Consider the following 20,579-nt stretch of genomic DNA (forward strand, 5'->3'; position numbering starts at 1 on the left):
GGTGGGGATTGTTTACGCTGCAACAGCACAGAGAGCGGAGCAAAGGGCAGAGCCTTTTCTTTGTAGGTGTAGAGATGAATATGTTTGAATGGAGATGAATGAGGCAAGAAACATAAACAATCCTTATCTCTCTGTCCTATCTGGCCTCTGGCTGACCCTTCCATGGCTTTACCTTCCTCCACTCACTTGCACGTTTGTTCAAAATGGTTGTTTGCTCCCCTATTGTGCACTAGCTGCACTCCCTGTGAGCACAGTACGCCTCGGCCTCACACCGTGGATGAGTAAAAGTCCATTGACAGCAGTGACACAAAGCACAGCTTGTACCTTCCATTCTTCATTTCATTTTCCAAAGGAAGACAACTATTGACATTGTTGCTCCCCGGGCATTTGTTTGGCATTGTTCTGACGCACGTGGACTGAATGCACCTAAACCAATAACTGATTGGCGACACGGCTTTAAACAGCAGGCATGTTTGTTGGCTTTTGATGACATTTGATACTTACTTGAAACTGTAATTATGTATTTATCTGAGCAAAGCAAACATGCCCAGTTCCTTTACTTAAATCTATATCGCCTACGCACCAATGAAACTGGCACCCGCTGTTACATATTAAACAAAGCCTGTTCAGCATGTTTACCTATTGACTCTTCAAACAGAGCCAAGAGGAAGTGAAAATGTCAGAGGAAGCGACTGGCAGGTGAATCACTGATTACAGCTGAGAGTGGATGAGCTGCTAGCATGCGAGGCTAACAGCTGTGGAGCCTCGGGCAGCACAGCCTCACTAAGGAGGTCATGGCTGAAGTGAGTGCGTGTGCCAAATCAGAATACTTTGATTAACAACGGTTTAAAATTGCTTGGAAATGTATTTGAAAACGGTTGTAATGTAATTTAATACCTTTTTTTTTTTTTTTTACCTCACCCCTTTAACATGTTGGTAAAGGGGTTGTTTTTAAATGTGTATGCAGTATCTATAGGCCTATTTGATTTATCTATTCTGTCTCATCGGGATTGTTCAAAGTTTGTCATATTTAACTAATATACTGTGTGCCTGAGGTAGTGGCCGCCCTAGTGTAGTGGTTAAAGCATAGGGCCACAGGCCTATGCCTTTCATGCGGAAGGTTGTGGGTTCGAACCCTGTCTGGGGTCGACGTCAGCAAGAGCATGTGGCCCCAACAGGTTCTTAACGCCAAATGAGATCTGAGCCATGTCTCCTGAGGAGGCCTGTCCTGGACAGGGTATTCGGACGTAAGCACAAATCCCCACTGTGTGCCTGAGGTCGGAGGACCCCTGTCTGTCCTCAGATAATAAAAGGGAATGGAAACGAGGAGAAGAGACTTGTGGGTGACAGAGAGGGAGTATTGGAGTAAAAACAGCTCTGCCAAGGCGCTCTCCATTAAAACCAGATGCAGTCCATCTCCAGTGAACTGAGGTGCGTTGCGGACTGAACTTTGTGGTCTGGATGGCATATTTAGAATTAGAACCTACCAGGGCTCATCCATCAGCGAGATTAACCATCTTTCATTACATGAACCCCGCACTTCAAGCCTCACATTCTGAACAGAGCCAAGGTGTGTGTGGTCACGTGAGTAGGCCATGGCTGACGGGTGAACAAGTGGCCAGTGTTTTTGTGTGTGTAAAGCAAACTGGGAGAATGATCACCTATCTGCTAGATGGGTGGAGTTTCGTAGCACTGGGAACCTGAAGAAGAGCGTTGTGTGGAAACCACAGTGCTGTCCCCACAGACTGAAAACAAGCTCCCTGCCAGGCCCGGCCGGCCTCTCTGTGGTTTGTTTACATTGAGAGCTATTCCAGACAGTGTACACACGCGCAAATACACATTACACGCACGCACGCACGCACGCACGCACCACACCTCAAGTAAATACTTGCTGCCTCTTGTTGAAAACATGGACTTGAAAATGTGTTCAAAGGCACAAACTATAAGCACAGTTCAGTCTGTCTGTTTGTCTTTCTCTTCATAAATGTGGCTTTTCTCTGACTTCCACCCTCTTTCTCTTTTAGATCCAATCATACACATGCAATACACGCACGCACGCACACACACACACACACACACACACACACACACACACACACACACATCATTGTGTCCCTGCTCCGCACAGCTGGCTTGGCAATGTGACGTGAATACTGTGATACTGGGCCAGCTTAGTGAGAGTTCTGCAGCGTGTGTGTGTGTGTGTATGTGTGTGTGCGTGCATGTGTGTACAGTATGTGTCCTCATATTTGTGTATTTGTATATCTGCATGTATATATGTGACTGTGTTTTGTTGTTTGTGCATGAGGATGATTATGGTTTTGGAGCATGTTTATGCTATTGGAGTGTGTTTGTGTGTGTGTGTGTGTGTGTGTGTGTGTGTGTGTGTGTGTGTGTGTGTGTGTGTGTGTGTGTGTGTGTGTGTGTGTGTGTGTGTGTGTGTGTGTGTGAGCGTGCGTGCGTGCGTGCGTGCGTGCGTGCGTGCGTGCGTGCGTGCGTGCGTGCGTGCGTGCATATGCCAGGCCCTCTGATCTACACATAACAGGATGTGAGTGATTGGTCTCGGAGTGCAGGAGGAGGGATGGTGGAGCACTAGCCATGGTCCCTCACGGGAACGCAACGTTCTCATATGGAATTAGAATCCCAAACTCCTGATTCCAGAAGTCGTCCATCAACTCCCACACAATGATGTCTAAAGACACACTGCCCCCGGTCCAATAAGTCCACAAATGCTTTACTGTGTCTATAATACCTCAGCTCCCCATCTGGGATGATCAGTTATTAGTGTTAAACAATGGCAGAGTGTCGCTGAGGTCAACGGTTTTGTTGCGGTTGTTTGATTCTTTCTCCCTTTTGTTTGTTCTTTATATGCCTCTCAGTCTCTTGGTTAGGGTGTCCGGGCGGCACAAGTTCCTGCCCTGGGGTTCTATTATATCTCCATGGTACCTCCGGCTTGGCTGAGCACTCCAACTAACACAGTTGTCCCGGTGGCTGGCGAGGGCAATCTCTTTTGCTGCAACTTAGTCGGTCTGGCCTCGTCGACTGTTCAGCGGAGGGATAGTGTGTTTCTCCACACACGTTACGCCCATGGTGAAACTCCTCACTGTCAAGAGATGTGGCAGGACAAGTGCTTCTCTACACCCTCCCCAAGACCAACAACTATGGGTTGGCAGTGACAGGAACAAATGGTGGGAGGGAATTGGCAATGACAACAATTGTGCCTGGCCCAAGCCCCCGCGACCCCCCACCCAAGTACATTCCGTGCCTGCACTATACAATGATAATTGTAATGTGATGTGATGTCTTCTTACCCCCTCCCCCATCCCCCCCTATCCCCCCACCTCTTTCTTTTTTCTTCTGAAGATGCAAGTAGGCCGGGCGCAGCGCACGCTTGCGACCAGCAACAATAAGTTTGGTTTGATTGATGTATTGTATATGTGTTTCAAGCCTTATGACCTGCTGTAAAACCAATTGCCCTTCGGGGACACTAATAAATAACCTTGAACCTTGAACCTTGTATATGACGATTTTGCAGTGTATCCTGTTCATTTCTGGTGAAACGTGCATGCGCTGTAACAGTGTCTGACAGGGTAACACAAAGAACTAGAAAGGGGCACTAAATTGAGCGCACATCTCTTTGGCACACACACATAATAATACTATCAATGTGTGATGCAGTAATTACAAACTGTGTCTATGTCATCATCTTTCTGTCTCTCTGTGTCCAGTGCAGGTGTACATATGGATATGTTATCACATTTATGTTGGTGTTAAGCAGACATGCATGGGCGCTAACAGCACGGCGTCAGTCCCGTGCGTGTACATGCACACATTGTAGGCGCTTTACAATGTGCACGACATTCACCTAATGCCCCCCCCCCCCCCCCCCCCTCCCACACACACACACACACCCACACACACACACACACACACACACACACACACACACACACACACACACACACAGTGGGCCTTCGGCCTGGCCGAGATATAGTCATGCCAAAATAGGGACACCAGGTTCAAAGCGTTTTTCATTTTTCAGGGTTCCTCTGGTTTCTCCCTTTGTAAGTTTGCAGTTGAGCAACTCATAGACATACCTACGCCCACAAACAACCTTGTCATCCATGTCCTGTTGTCTGATGGCTAATGTGAACCAGAACAACACCAGTATAATCTCTTAAATATGAGGGGAATTAGCACGATGGGCACCTTAAGATGCACACAATGACACACACACCTGACACAAAGAACCACCGGGTCAACACCCAGCGCAGAGCCACACTGCTTTCTGTCACGGCTTCCAAAACAATAACACAGAGAGAGAGAGAGAGAGAGGGAGGGAGGGAGGGAGGGGGGCGGGGGGGGGGGGGGGGGGGGGGGGAACTATATTCTCAGACAAACAAGATTACATCTGCTGGAGATCAACAGGCATGCTATTAAGTGTATCTTCCAGACAACAAAGGCAAACAGAGAGTTATCTTAGCTTTTAGGTGAATCATGGCACACGCACGCACAAAACACCACTATGCACGATATCCTGAGAATCATCATTTTGGAGAGCATTGTTGGACCATCACACAGATACAATCAGCCACTCAGGCAGTTCACTGCTCTTGATCTGCTCAGGACATAATGCTCTGAATTCCTTGGGCAGTATCGGCCTAATGTTGGTTCGTGAGAGTATGCCTAAAGACTAATTTCTCAGGACTCAGGACCCCCATATTGATGTGTGATAACCTCCAAAATATGCCGGTGACAAGTTGTTAGCAGCTTGTAGATTGCCTGCTGTATTTTTGATTGGCTGCAAAAGATAACTAGAACTGCACTCTGTCGAGTGCCTACTTGCGCGTTGCACACTCCATATGGACCCCCGGGGGTCTTTGCGAACCTGTGGTCTGACATTATCTTTATATAATAATTGTAACTGATCTGTATACCTACCTACACAGTAAAGTTGTGCAATTATTCTTTACCATTACCTGCCGTGATGCCCATAGTTATTATATATAACTATATATATATATATGTATATATATATATATATATATATATATATATATATATATATATATAGTACACACAATGCACACACTCACAGAAAGCAACAGGTGATTGAGGAACGCACAGAGGCAATAGGTAACCGTAATATATACTCTAAGGTAAAAACCCATATACTGTAACCCCAAAAAGTGTCTATAACAGTTTATCAGTGCTGCCGAATCACTGATAGTTTAATAGTGAGGACTTGCTCACCCTATCGGCCATACATGGAAGTGTTCCAGATCATAGGGCTGGACTGGCTCCAAGTGCAAAAAAGCTGGCAACCTCATTAGAAGGACCTCTTCGGGCTCGGCAGATCACTTCAGCGCAGCAGAGGAGGAGAGAGCGATCATTGCCAGACGCAATGCTTTGCAGCAACAGTTGGAGTGTTGTTTAACGTGACTTTACGACTTTTGTCTCGTTTTTGAACGAGTGTTTGTGTTTCGTCGGTAGTGATAGTTTCTAGCTGCTGCCTGCGAGTTTCGACAGATTTCAGATTTTTGTTTTTAACATGTCAAATTAAATGTAACCTATATCAGGAGCGTTGGATATTACGCAAAACAGAATTGCAGGTAATGCCCCGACGTTTAAACTATTATCCGTACTACTTGTGAAGAAAATAGCGTACAGTTCATGGATAGTATTTAAATCGAATCTCACGGTTTACTCTACTTGCAGAAGTCATCTTGGAAACGTTCAAGGATTGCTCTATAGTTGGATTGCGCACATACGGACTTGGAAGCTTTTCAAACTGCGCGACTTCGTCTGACTTTTGACTTGATCTGTCCCAGAAATGGTGGGGCATTTACATTTACAAGCTATGGATGATAGTCTGAAAGGCAAGAATCGGGAAGGACTGCTTGACAGTCCGGATTCAGGATTACCTCCGAGTCCAAGTCCACCCTTCTGCTCGCTGTCTCCTGGTCTGCTTGACTCGCGCTCTGAGAGTTGTGCGACCCCGATCGAAAATCATCTTGGATTTTACAAAAAAGAGAACAGAGAGGGGAAACTGGTAAGCAGCCTATTATATATACTCAACTCAATAAACACACTTTAAAATCCCGGATTATTATATTATTTACTTTTTGTATTGCCGATCGAGGCAGTTCATTTGACATATTGAATCAATTCGTAGCCTAATATCACTAGCCAAAATGATCATTGTTTGTGTGGAAATCTCTGCAAGGCTAGGGTAGGCTATTGTTGGCTAGGAACGGATTTTACTTAAGCCCTCGCAAACATCTGGAAGCCCTCTCTCTCCCTGGTGGAGTTCTGCACTTATCTCATGTTCTGATGCAGCATAGTTGCTGAAGATGCCAAGTCCATTAGAAGTTATTTTTCCCATCCTGGCATACAGTGGTAAAGTGTTTGACATAAATATGGGCATGTGATATTACAGTATATGTCATGGTATTGTTGTCTTCAGCTGGTCTTCTGGCCTGCGATCATGCGATGCTACTTAATTGGTAGACCGTAGGCTACCCTATTTAGAAGATAGATCTTGTTGAGTTAATGAGTTTGTCTGTGGATTTCTTACATTCTAACTGGAGTGGGGACTTAGACGGTAGGCTAACCATTACGATCATCTGTGGTTTGAGGTTATAGGCCTACTAACCTACTAATCATTTATAAAATGTATAATGAGAAATGGTGGGTATACCCATGCACCTTTTCTCCCAAATTTAGTAATTAAATGAATTCCTCCCCACACACATTGCTGTGTTGTCATCACTGCTGTTGTATCCTACTAACTCACCTGCTAGTGAGGAGCCCCCACCGGGAGGACGCCTTCGTCCTGCTCCTCCAGCTCAACACACCCTGCTGACAGGAGGAGTATGTGCAAAACAGGCCAATTGTGTTCGCATATACTGGTGGATTCAAACCCACAACCTCCATGGTGGTGGACAGGGACTGTTACCACTGTGCCAGCCAAGCGCCCAAAATCTTTGTTATTGTTTCTGATGCAGGGCACACCTCAAGTGCCCTGCTCATTGTCAACACTATTCCCCAGACCCCAGTACCAGTAACTACTATTCTTATACAGGTCAGAGCAATAGCCAACAAAGGCGTGAGAGGTTCAATATCTTACTAAATCAGTTAAAGCTAAGCTTGAGTAAGTATAGGTCTGAAGAGTTTTGTATTAGGCTGTAAATAAAAAGCTACAAAGTATTAGTAACTACTAAAGTTTTCAAATAATTATAGTGGAGTAAAAGTAAAATTTGCTTTTGAGATGCAGTAGAAGTAAAAGTATTGAATCTTGGAAATACTCAAGTAAAGTACCTCAAAATTGTACTCAAGTACACTACTTGAGTAAATGTACTTTCCACCGCTGCTAAATAGTATGGTTCCAACTTCCATTTTTGCCATCTCAGTGATTACCAGGGACTATCCAATGTCCCTGGCATTGACAGCATTCGTCTTGACTGCAAATGTTTCTTTGGTTTCACTGAAAATTAAATTGCATTGCTGCTATCATAATCTCCCTATGTTCTTGTTTCTGACAAATCTGTATGTTAATGTGACTAATTCCTTATGCATGGGCAGCATGTCATTTTGAAGATTTGTTGTTTAACCGCACCATGAAAACGGTTTGTTTGATTGATTGAATGCTTTAATAACAGTTTGTAAAGACAAGCAGAGAAAAGTACAGTTCAACATAAGGTCTGCTAATAGGAATAAACACCCAAGAAAGCACTGGTTTGTTTCCATTGGGGTAATGTTTTGTACCCAATTCATCAAACTCCATCCTTGTTGTTATGCATTGTACGGTACACCATAAGCCAAAAGATTTGCATTACAAATGACAGCTAATGCTATTATAGCAGAAAAAGGGTTGATTCAGTGGAAAATAATTACCAGGTCGCTCCCAGTTTCAGAAAGTCTACATGTCGGCACAGGTCGAGGGTGGCTTTTTAGTGTGTCTGAAGGAAGCCCTAGATATGCAGTTTGGTATCCTGGGAGTTGACACTGGTTTGTTGAGACCTGAAAAAGTGAAATGGCCTTAATCCTCTAGAAGTTTGAGACTAGGAACTGGGAAGGACTCTGTCTTGAGGTTTCTTTCTGCTCAATATCAGTTTTGAACAGCTTCTGCTTGGTATTCTTCACAGAAATAATCAAATAGGATATGCATATAGTTAATGCAAATTTCATTTAATTTGTTTCATTTTGTATTCTTTTGAATTCCCCCTCTAGTCCAGATCTGTTTTGGGATGTTTTTTGTGTGCCACCAAAACAATCCCCCAGTTCTATTTTGGGGCACACAGTGCTAATGCTTGTGCGGTTGCAGGCCATTGCATAAGACATTGCTGACCTCTCACTTCTAATTTAAACATGGGCAATGCACAAACACAGCCCCACTGTTATGAAAACATTTATGAAAATTGTGCATGCAGAAAGTGTTTCCCTGTAGTTGTTCAGTCTTCTTACAGTTACATCTAAACATACTTGTAAGTTGAAACCAAACCCATACATTTCAAAATGTCTCCAAATAATGCCACATTGAAATACTGGTAATATTTACTGTATATATATATAAACTACTATGTGTATACAAATACAGTGCCTGATTTAGTAGCAGGGCTGAATATTTGATGCATCTTTAGATAGAGCCAAGGTGTCAAACATCAGAAAGGTCATTTGATAATACCCCTCAGCACTTTACATTCTGTCTGCTGTACAACAGATAGTGTTGGTACTATGATCTCCTTCATTAACAGAAAGAACCGTCTCTGGATTATGAGGACAGGATTCAACTACTGATGCACTGATATCAAAGCCATTCTGTGCTTCAGATATGACGTCTGACGTTTTATTATATCGCACCAAAATGGCCAGGATTGTGGAAATTTGTTTTACATCGAATGTGTTTGGCTTGGCTTGTCCTCAACGGTGCTGCATTGTGCATTGTACATTGTGTGGCTACTGCTCAGCTGTAGCCTATTTTTCCTGGGCAGAATTGTACTTCCAGGGGGGAGGAAGGGCGGGGGGGGGGGGGGGTTCTGCTGTGTGTGTGTGTGTGTGTGTGTGTGTGTGTGTGTGTGTGTATGTGTATGTGTATGTGTATGTGTATGTGTATGTGTGTGTGTGTGTGTGTGTGTGTGTGTGTGTGTGTGTGTGTGTGTGTGTGTGTGTGTGCGCGTGTGCGTGTGTGTGTGTGTGTGTCACAAGTGTTTACGTTTTACAGAAGTTGCCAGAGCACTCTGTGGCTGTAAATAGCCAGCGTGGTGTTCATCACACCAAAGCAGCGACGGGAAGCCAATCAAATACTTACAGTAATTTCATGCCACAAAGTGCCAACAGCAAAGGGTGGAAAATGAATGGGTTTGCAGATTAACTCCATTTGTGCAGATTAGGGGGACCAGGAGTCACTGTAGAGCTCAAGGGCTGTCAGCAATAATAAATAATTTCTCCCATTGACTATAGAATTGATATTTTTTAAATATGCTCCCCATTGACTTACATTGTACGGCAATACCACTCTGCAGGCTCTTTTTCAGCCTGTAAACAAATGCAAATGCATTTGTTCAACTTGTTCAATTTGTTCAGCCCAAACAATATAGAACATCACAAATGTCAACCTCCTGTTGATTGTATTATTTGAAGATCAGTACAGTGATGCAAATAGCCTGCATCCTGCATACTCACTAAATTGAGACAATTATGTCCGGGGGTCCTGCGATGCAATACTGTACTCAGTACTGTACTCTAACGTCGTTGAAGTAGGACTCATAAAATGTCACTGAGACCCATCTAAAAGACCACCCCTGGGTCGTGGGACCCATTACATTGAAAACCTATTTACATCACTGGTACCGGGTTTTGTGATACTGTCTGAATCTGTCTTTGTTTGCATTCGTTTAAAGGCTGAAAAAGACCATGCAGAGTGATCTTGCCGTACAATGTAAATCAATGGGGAGCATATTTTGAATTATTAATTGCTAGTCAATGGAGAAATTACTTTTGATTTCTTGTCCACCTTTGGAGTTTCATCATGGCAAGGTATCTAGTAATTACTAGGGATGTCCCGATACACTTTTTTCGCTTCCGATCCGATCCCGATACCTCAATTTCTGTGTTAGCCGATACCGATACCGAATACCGATACCAGTGTCGTGATCTCATGTTGTGTTTATAGCTATCTAGCTATATATCTCGTGTTGTGTTTATAGCAGACTCCTCACTCAAATGTGCACTTGCAGCTTGGGCAACTCCAAAGCAAACTCCCAAGATTTTATTTACCTGCCATAGTGTCAACCCCTTACCCCTGTGTCGGATAGGTGGTTATACACTGGCATAGTTGCCGATACCGATATGACCCGATATGACAAATAAGGGCCGATCCAATACTTTTCCCGATACCGATACAGTATTGGGAAATCTCTAGTAATTACACACAAAACCCGAACCTCTACCAAAGTGTGCTTGTCTCTAAAACTGACTTTGGACAGGTGGAAAACTACAGCTAAACTATTGCAGAGTGACACATTATTTTAGTTACACTTCTGATAGTTCGACATGAATCTTGTCGGACATTAAATAATGTTGTCAGACATTAAATAATGATTGACTCATATAGCCTACCTGCATAATCCCACTAGAGTTTCAGTTGCAAGTGTGTCAAAAATATATATTGTGACAGCGCACTCAAGCATAGAGTCATGGATGTACTGAAAGCTGGTTGAAAAGGCTAGAATAAGGATTCATCATCAATGATGTCACAGTAGTACAGGAAATCTATGGAAAATACAGGATCAACCTCAAACTAATTGCAAAAAAAAACACTCACTTTTTTGATTGATTAATTGAAAATATTACCAGTAAGACATGTACACATCCAACCTGGGTGACGGTGCTGGGCGAGCGCTGGCAATGATCCATGGGTCGGCGGTTCGAATCCCGGCTCCTCCTGTCTACATGTCGAAGTGTCCTTGGGCAAGACACTGAACCCCAAATTGCTCCCGATGTGCTGGTTGGTACCTTGCATGGCTTCCGCCGCAATCGGTGTATGAATGTGTGTGTGAATGGGTGAATGTAATGCACAATCTATGTAAAGCGCCTTGGATAAAGGCGCTATATAAATGCACCATTTACCATTTACCATTTATCATGTGGAATGAATTCTGTACTGGCCATATATTGAGCGTGTCTTGAATGGGTTTGATGAGGTCAAATCAACATAAGGAATGTGAGAACAGGCCAGCTCCATATATGGAGATCAAAGGGTGGCAGCGGGGGCAGTGTCTTGAGTGTACAGGGTTTGATGAGGGCCCAGGTAAGGCCGGGCCTTAAGTCTCGGGCCTGTTGAGAACTCTAGTTTTCGCCGGCTGCCGGTTGCCGGGCGCGGAATGTGTGTAGGGAGTTGACAGAGATTGTGACTGGCTGCGTGTCTCCATGCCAATGCCATAGCTCAGGAAATTTGGCATTCACTGTTCCAAGCTTGTGGCCAGTTGGAACTGAACTCTCTGAGATCCTATTGATTGTGCTAGTAGAGTTTGAATGGACAGGTATCAGTCAAAAGGGAGACATTGAAAAGGAAGGACGGTGGGGAGGGATCGACATATGGGATGTCAGAACAGGTCAGCTCCATATATGGAGATGGAGGCGTAATGTCACAAGGTGTGACCAAATATGGAGGCGTGATGTCACAAGGCGTGAGGTCACGAGGCTTGACCATATATGGAGGTGTGACGTGACACACGGAAATGCAGGTTTTCATAGTAAATGCGACCTATGGTTGCAATTTCCCGTTTGTAGAATGTGTACAGTTCCAGGAAAGTACAGGTCAATCTGCTAAAACAGTGGTTTTCAACCAGTGGTCCTTGAGGGGGTTCCAGGTGGTCTTCAGCTAAATGATGGGGAGTTCGTAACCAAATGGACCCTTAATCAAATCTACTAATCAAATGATTCCCGAGCGCGGCACGGCTGCAGCTCACCGCTCCTTGGCTGCGGCTCACTGCTCCAAGAGATGGGTCAAATGCGGAGAACAAATTTCACTGCGGTAACGTGTGTGACAAATCGTATGACTTTGACTTATTAGATCTTTAACTCTTGAGAATGTAAGATCCTCCGAGTCTTCTTGTACCTGTGGTGTGCGGGCTCCATCCAATACCTACTGAAGTTTCTTTAGCCCAGCACCAAGCCTGTCGATGTGCGCATTCTACGTCCGCTCTAGTGTAAGATCCTCCCCCACCCGTCTTTCCTCTTTGATGTCTCCCTTTTGACTGATACCTGTCCATTCAAACTCTAGACGGGCTGGCGAAAACTATAGTTCTCAATAGGCCAGAAAATGAAGGCCCGGCCCTACCTGGGCCCTAACTCGGCTGGCCAAAGGCCCCGTCTGGCCTGGGCCCTAACTCGGCTGGCCAAAGGCCCCGTCTGGCCTGGGCCCAAACTCGGCTGGCCAAAGGCCCCGTCTGGCCCACCTGGGCCCTAACTCGGCTGGCCAAAGGCCCCGTCTGGCCTACCTGGGCCCTAACTCGACTGGCCAAAGGCCCCGTCTGGCCTTACTAATTAGCACACATTTTACGCCCTACCCGGCCCAGAAACGTCTTTTTTTTTATGTCCAGATATGGGCATTCCCAGACCTATTGTTTCAGGCGACCTCGCCTTTAGGGCAAGGTCGCTTCTCGCCCTCAGTGCATCTTACTGGTTTAATTTACAAGAAATCTGCACAATTAGAGAATGTAGAATAATTATTTTGATCATGACTTGTTATCTCTCCAATGGTACCACTGCCAACATCAATACAGCAAGGAATAGGCCTATCTCACAGCCCCCTTTCCACGCCCCCTTCCGGTAGCTAGTGGTGTCATTTAACATTAGCATTTACATGTTTTTTTCTCTGGAGAATCTAAGTACATTTCCTAATGTAAAAATGTGACAGACCAATATTATTATGAAGCAAACAAGATGGTAAATCAGCTCGAACAGATAGAACAAACCTTACCTTGAGAAAACAAAAGTTGTAGACTTCTTAAATGACCTCTGTTAACATGTAGTGTCTATGGAGTGACGTCACGCTATCACCACTAGCTCCGAAAGGGGGCGGGGAAATTCTGTGAGATAGGCCTATTGTGGACAAAATCCAATGTGACGAGTCTGAGAGGCTAAATCTCATCAAATGGTGGTCTGTGGCTCAAATGCCAAATAAATAATGGACCCTGATATGAAAAGGCACTAAGACTTGTTTACATAAGCGTCCTCCATTTTCAATTCATCAGAACATACCTGTCTAACATCAAGTAGTTAGACATGAGCACTACCCCACCCTAGCAGGGGTTAGGTGAATCCTAGTATGAGGTCTAGTAGTTGGACATGAGCACTACCCCACCCTAGCAGGGGTTAGGTGAATCCTTGTATGAGGTCTAGTAGTTGGACATGAGCACTACCCCACCCTAGCAGGGGTTAGGTGAATCCTTGTATGAGGTCTAGTAGTTAGACATGAGCACTACCCCACCCTAGCAGGGGTTAGGTGAATCCTTGTATGAGGTCTAGTAGTTGGACATGAGCACTACCCCACCCTAGCAGGGGTTAGGTGAACCCCACCCTAGCAGGGGTTAGGTGAATCCTACCCCACCCTAGCAGGGGTTAGGTGAATCCTAGTATGAGGTCTAGTAGTTAGACATGAGCACTACCCCACCCTAGCAGGGGTTAGGTGAATCCTAGTATGAGGTCTAGTAGTTAGACATGAGCACTACCCCACCCTAGCAGGGGTTAGGTGAATCCTTGTATGAGGTCTAGTAGTTAGACATGAGCACTACCCCACCCTAGCAGGGGTTAGGTGAACCCCACCCTAGCAGGGGTTAGGTGAATCCTACCCCACCCTAGCAGGCGTTGAGGTGAATCCTTGTATGAGGTCTAGTAGTAGGCTGACTACAGTAGTTTCTTTTGAGAGGTCTGTAGTCGTATTCTTTGGTTGACTTTCTTGATTAGTTTTTCACCTCCCTTTCTGGAAAGTTCTGACATGTATTGCACTTAAGTGTAGCAGAGTTGAGCTTGCAGGCTCAGTCGTACTCATCCAGATACTGTGGTGCTGATTGTAAGCTCGGGGTAAGATGAGAATTTGCATGGTGCTCAGTGATCTGCCATGTCCTTGGCCTGTTGTAGCCTGTCCCTAAAGCAGCGAGACGGTGAGAGAGAGTCAGTCAGTGTGGCATGTATGCGTATTGCAGCCAAACCACAGCATGTGACAGGTTCACTCTATCCACCCGGTGTAATGTGAGCGCTAGAAGGATTGTGGTGTAGGGTTGCCATTTGATTCAGATTGTTCAATGTTTTGAGTGGCATATCATGCAATAAAAAGCATCTCTCTGACAAGCACACATTCTGTACAAGGCCATGTTTTCTGTGAGTATAGTGTACACAAATGTCAGTCACAGACGTGTGTGTGTGTGTGCGTGTGTGCGTGTGTGCGCGTGCGTGCGTGCGTGCGTGCGTGCGTGCGTGCATGCGTGCGTGCGTGCGTGAGCGGGTGCAATAGAGGGAATGTGTGTAGGGAGTTGACAGAGATTGTGACTGGCTGCATGTCTCCATGCCAATGCCATAGCTCAGGAAATTTGGCATTCACTGTTCCAAGCTTGTGGCCAGTTGGAACTGAACTCTCTGAGATCCTATTGATTGTGCTAGTAACGATATTACTCTCACTAAGCTGGTTGGTGGCCAACAGTAAAAGACTGTGGTTTTAGTCGACAACTTCCAGGTGTAAAACTGTAAATGTGAGGCCGAAAAAGCATTTGTGCTCACTGCGCACTGCACAATGAACCTACCCTGGATAAAATAAGGGTTTTAAACTATAAAATACACCACAGAGCGCACATCTCTGCCAGGCCGTGTGGCCTACCCACCCAGGGCTATGTGAGTTGTGGATTACAGCCACCAGGAATCGAGAAAGCTGTGGGGGAAATTACACAGTTGTGGCGCCCCCCTATGGGTAGAAGTGAAAATGCCTTTTGGAGGTGCACTCAATAGAGGCCCCTCAACATGTGATTCCAATGTGGGGTTGATTGTGTTTTGTGTACATGATATTTGGCATTTGTTTTGTACACACACACATTTTGGAAGCCAATTAAAGGCAATTAGGCCCCGTCATCACGGAGATGATTTTAGGTGTATCTGCAAACATTGTTTTATCGTATACTAGGAATATCAAAAAGCTGTTCAACTCTCATTGTCACATGAGATGACATCATTTGGTGAAGATTAGTAAAAAATAAAATAAAAAAGGAACAGAAACTATTGGTCTGAGACGTAAGTTAACTCTTTTGGCTGTGCATTGTGTAGAAGCCCCTCAATATGTGATTTTCAGTTGATCAGAATTCATTTAGGCATTTTGTTTTTGTAAAATTGGCTCCACAATGCAGAGTTCAGTAAATACTATTATTGCCAAAGTGCAGACCTGGCTGAAATATAATTTCAAAATTACACATTGTTTGTTTTACGTGGACAACAACAATAGATGGGTATGGGTACATTCACATTATGTTGGCAATATACCTAATCTGCACTTTCACACCATCTGGTTCCTAAAGGCCTAGGGATTGTTGTCAACTCTTAGCTGTTTGTGACCATTTCTTTAATGTGTGCTTTCATTCAGAAAGTATTTAACTGTGGGACAGTAATGTCTTCTGTATGTGACTGTGTGCATGTGTGGGTGATGGGGAAGCAGAGCATAACAGACGACTGATAGCTTGAACAGGTGGACCAGAGTGAGTGTGTCCAGGTTTAGAAGCCAGTGACATACAGTGTAGAGGGGGACACTCCTAGTCTTTCAACCACACGCACGCATGTACGCACACACACACGCACGCACGCACGCACGCACGCACGCACGCACGCACGCACGCACGCACGCACGCACGCACGCACGCACGCACGCACGCACACATACACACACACACCCACACACACACACACATAGTACATAATTAATAGGCTACTTCAAATGTAATTCAACTTACGTGGTGCATTAACTAAACACAGATTTTTAAGCAGAAAGTGTTTGAAATGAAGAGAAAATTTATTTATTTTTTATTTATTTTAATGCAAGTCTGAAGAGATTTTGAGGGCCTTTTTGAGTGTTGACGGGGGGGGGGGGGGGATTGGGAATGTGTTCCACAGAGGGGTGATAGAGTAACGGCCACGCTACACCAGGCTTTTCGCGCACAAAACGCGCGCGTTTACCCCTACGCGTGCATTTAATTTAGGTCCAGTCCTATTTTAAAAAACGCACGAGAAAAGCCTGGTGTAGCGTGGCCGTTAGTAAGTAAGTAGCCTTGGGAACCAATGGTTCTCGAGCCTTGTGTTGTGGCCCTATAGGTCGGTCAGGTTTCCTTAGTGTGAGACAGCTTGATGTACAACCCCTGGACATGAGGCTAGTATGATGATGCCCGGGAGGACATGAGGCTAGTATGATGATGCCCGGGAGGACATGAGGCTAGTATGATGATGCCCGGGAGGACATGAGGCTAGTATGATGATGCCGGGGAGGACATGAGGCTAGTATGATGATGCCCAGGAGGACATGAGGCTAGTATGATGATGCCCAGGAGAACATGAGGCTAGTATGATGATGCCCGGGAGGACATGAGGCTAGTATGATGATGCCCGGGAGGACATGAGCCTAGTATGATGATGCCCGGGAGGACATGAGGCTAGTATGATGATGCCCGGGAGGACATGAGCCTAGTATGATGATGCCCGGGAGGACATGAGGCTAGTATGATGATGCCCGGGAGGACATGAGCCTAGTATGATGATGCCCGGGAGGCATTGGGATTTGGGGGTAGCTTTTGTATAGTCTTTTGTATGACTCGGCCAGGCATTGACCCCTGGGACCTCCGAATCTCAGGGCGGACACTTTAACCACAAGGCCACTGAGCTGGTGTATTCTGCATTTGGACGGACAGACGCACGCACAGACACACGCACGGACGCGCACGCACGCACGCACGCACGCACGCACGCACACACACACACACACACACACACACACACACACACACACACACACACACACACAAACTATGTACTGTGTACACACCTCTCTGGTAGACTGACTGGAGGGCTGTGAAAGCCCTTCAGCCAACCCTTCAAAGAGATTTAATGCTAACACTTCATTTGCCTTACCCGACATGGTGTAATTATCTCAATTAAAATGGAAGTGTTGCTTTGGCTGCAGTTTGTTGTGGAGTTGTTGTTCAGCTTTTGCTATTGACAGGCAGCATTGTCATGTGGCCATGTGCCATCAGTGGGTGGGGCGTTGTCAAATGTCCATGCTTTTAAAGTTAGAAGACCAGGCAGGCTGAATATTATTGTTTAGCAGGTAGTTAAAAAAGAATGACTGGACTGATTTGGACTCTCCTGACATGGTGTGCCTTCTTTCATAGCTTCCCTACCTGCTGCTGAATGCCACAGGAACAGACCCCAGAGCGCGTATGCACCCTGTGTTCTTTGGTGAAAGCATCGAGGTCAACCCCAAACCAGAACAGGAAATAAAGTAAGTGAAAATAAAATTAGTATTGATTAATCAGAATTTGCAACTTGTCTTGCCCTACTTTAAATGGTTAGGATTAGGAATCATATTGTTACATTTGTCTTCTATGTTGCCCAAGCTATGGGCACACGATGCAAAATTCAGGACTTCGTGCTTGTGTTTTTATCATGTCATCTGAGTGTTTGATATTGTTTTTATGTCTTTCCTTTCTCGTTTTATATCCACATTCCACAAGGTAACCTAAGTATGTGTAAACCTTAAAATAATCTCATATTATTTGTTCCATATTGTTTCCTGCTTAACATTTTCCAACTCACACTGCCACCTAGTGGTGACTTACTTACAGTATGTTCCCAACCTCTATTAATATTAAAGCTCTCTTTCCTTCTCTTCCACAGGTGCAACTCTGAAGTGAAGTACGACTCGGACAAGCATTACCAGGACCAGGTGTACTGCTTACCTGTTCCCACCCCCACCTCCTTCAGTGAGACAGTAGTGGCGGTGCAGAACTGCACCTGGCGAAGCTACAAGTCCCAGGTCTACCTGGAGCCACGCCAGAAGCCCCTAAGCTACCGGAGCACCACCATCATCTACCCTAAACATGCCAAGAACACTTACCGCACAACTCTCAACTACAATGCCACTGGCTCCCGTCGTTGGTTTGTTTCCACAGTCCAGCTGGAGTCCAGTGAGGACACAAGCCCCTGTATTATCTACACGGAGGACTTGTAGTACCCAGCACTGCCTAAACCGACCACACAGTCACACCCTTGTAGGGACAGGGGCTAACTGCCTGAATGACTGACTAGTGCAGGCTGGCTTGAAGATTGGTGGCTATCTTGCTTAATGAGGATGAGGCACTTAGAAATGCCCATGTTGGAAAGTACTGGAACCCCATATCTTCTTCTTGTATGTATACATTTGTGTGCCATTGGGGGGGGGGACCTGAGACATCCTTTTAGGGACATTTTTGCTGTTTGAGACTTGAGTATATTGTATTAGAATTTCTACTGATGCAGTCTTTAAAAGGAGAGCCTCCTTGGCAGTTCAAAGCTGCATTTCATGGATTTATTGTCTTATTTAATATAAATGCTGACAAATCATTCTGCTCCCAAGAAGAAATGGCTGCCAATGGACAGAACTCTGTTTTTTTAACCTCTGTAAATGTAATGATAATGTTTGACTGTAGTATATGTCTAATATATCAAGGAATCTACAGTTCTTACACATTTTCCTGATTATTATACTGATATACTGATCATGTCAACCCATTCACACCAAAGCAAACCTTTCTAATGGCTTTATTGCACTTGTTTTCTATGTATCATAATAATTAATGCCTGTCCTGTCATTGGAATCGTATTGCAGAGCGGAGAGCTGATTTACAATATTGCATTCAAACAACAACAACAATGGACCAAAGATAATTTAACGCAGGGATATTTAGGTGGCCATTCACCTCCCTCCATCACAACTCTTTACTCTGAAACTGAAGACTACAGTTGGAGGCCATCGATATTGTCCTTTTCTTTTTGCTGAGGTTTGCGTGATCTGCGCAAAAGGACAGTTAACCCATTTTGGGCGGGAACCCCTTTTGGTGTTATAATTTAGCTATTGAAAAATAGCAGATCTACAAGCTCATAGCGCGCCACCGAGTGGCGCGCTACGAGCTTGTAGGTCTGCTATTTTTGAAAAATCGTGAAAATATTTATTTCAGAAAACTGGAGGATTTAGAAGGATTTTTTAAAATTTTGAGGTCAGGCCTAAATGGGTCAAATGATAAGGGACAGTATCGGTGGCACCCAACTGTATGTTTTAGTCTTCTTTTTCTCAGCAGAATACATTCGTACAGTAACGTTGTATTTGATTCAAACTAGACCTCAGAAGTTGGACCCCATTTACTCCACGGATTATATGATCTTTTTATGAGGTTTACGAAGGACAATCCTGACCTTGTCACAGTATGAGGAAAACATTCAAGAGACTGTATTTTTAACCTTATAGATGCCACGTGGATATAGTTTACCACAGAGGACACAGATTGTAGGTGTTCACAAGAACGTACTACAGTAAGAGGTCCATTTATTTCAGTTTAGTATATTGTACTTTTCTGATTTAAGTCGACCACAAACACAATTGTCCTGTTATTATGAACCCTGCCCATATAAAACAAACGGTACAGTAGGAATGATAGACCAGTTCTCTGAGGTCTGTTTTGAGTGTCTTTAGTGAGCTATGTGACGTTAGTAGGAAGGGCTTAGAGCTATGTTACAAGGCCTCTAAGATGAACTTACCTCTGTCCTTAACCCCAACCCTGTTTTTAAAGATTTACAAACCATCAATGAGGTTTAGGAGTGGCAGTTTAGTCAATGGGTCAACTTGAAGGTTTGACACTTCTGTAACATGTAGTATATTGTAATTGAAACGGTTGTCTCAGATGATTCACAGCATCAGGTTGCATCAGGTTTTCCTGTTGAAGATGTAATATAGATTTATATTATGAGTCTTTCTCACAACTTCCTTGTCTGTCTTATATGTAGGTTATTGATCTTGGTAAATATTGAAACTTATTTTATGAATTCAGATCTTACCTCAGTTTTTTTTTTAGATGTTGACTTTATTTTGTTGCAAACATGTATTCCCTAATGTAATTGAGAATTCGTTTTTTTTTTGTTCACTTTTTTTTTTAAAGAAACTATTTTCATAAGTAAGGACCGTAGAACATGTCTCGAGGGGGTGGGAACAGACTTAGGTATCGGCATCGTGGTTAGGTAGCAATGCAAAGTGTAAAAAAGACTTGATACGTTTGATCTAAAGAGAAAGCCACTGGGTCTAGTGTTATTGAAAATGGAGGCGTACACACACACACACACACACACACACACACACACACACACACACACACACACACACACACACACACACACACACACACACACACACACACACACACACACACACACACAAAAGATGAAATAAGTGAATCAGGCTTGATGCCAGTGGCATTTGCACACAATGGGAAGATTACTGGCAAGACAAGGGTTGTGTT

The 20,579-nt window shown here is 44.5% G+C and overlaps 1 protein-coding gene across 1 annotated transcript; it reads left to right on the forward strand.

Moving 5' to 3' along the window:
- The first annotated feature begins 5,379 nt into the window (after window positions 1-5,379).
- On the forward strand, window positions 5,380-19,115 carry rflna (refilin A). Its single transcript, XM_079517243.1, has 4 exons — window positions 5,380-5,612; window positions 5,719-6,052; window positions 17,424-17,533; window positions 17,929-19,115. The coding sequence occupies exons 2-4, from the start codon at window positions 5,834-5,836 to the stop codon at window positions 18,260-18,262; spliced, it is 663 nt and encodes a 220-aa protein (XP_079373369.1). The 5' UTR covers window positions 5,380-5,612; window positions 5,719-5,833; the 3' UTR covers window positions 18,263-19,115.
- The last annotated feature ends 1,464 nt before the right edge of the window (window positions 19,116-20,579 follow it).

The sequence above is a fragment of the Electrona antarctica genome (genome assembly GCF_951216825.1).
Source record: "Electrona antarctica genome assembly, chromosome: 12".
In the NCBI taxonomy this organism is placed as follows: Eukaryota; Metazoa; Chordata; class Actinopteri; order Myctophiformes; family Myctophidae; genus Electrona; species Electrona antarctica.

Bases quoted from the DNA above. Each gene is read 5' to 3' on its own strand.
- rflna (XM_079517243.1), top strand. From the start codon at position 5,834: ATGGTGGGGCATTTACATTTACAAGCTATGGATGATAGTCTGAAAGGC. The intron at 6,053-17,423 runs GTAAGCAGCCTA...CTTCTTTCATAG, and splicing joins AGAACAGAGAGGGGAAACTG to CTTCCCTACCTGCTGCTGAA. The intron at 17,534-17,928 runs GTAAGTGAAAAT...TCTCTTCCACAG, and splicing joins AAACCAGAACAGGAAATAAA to GTGCAACTCTGAAGTGAAGT.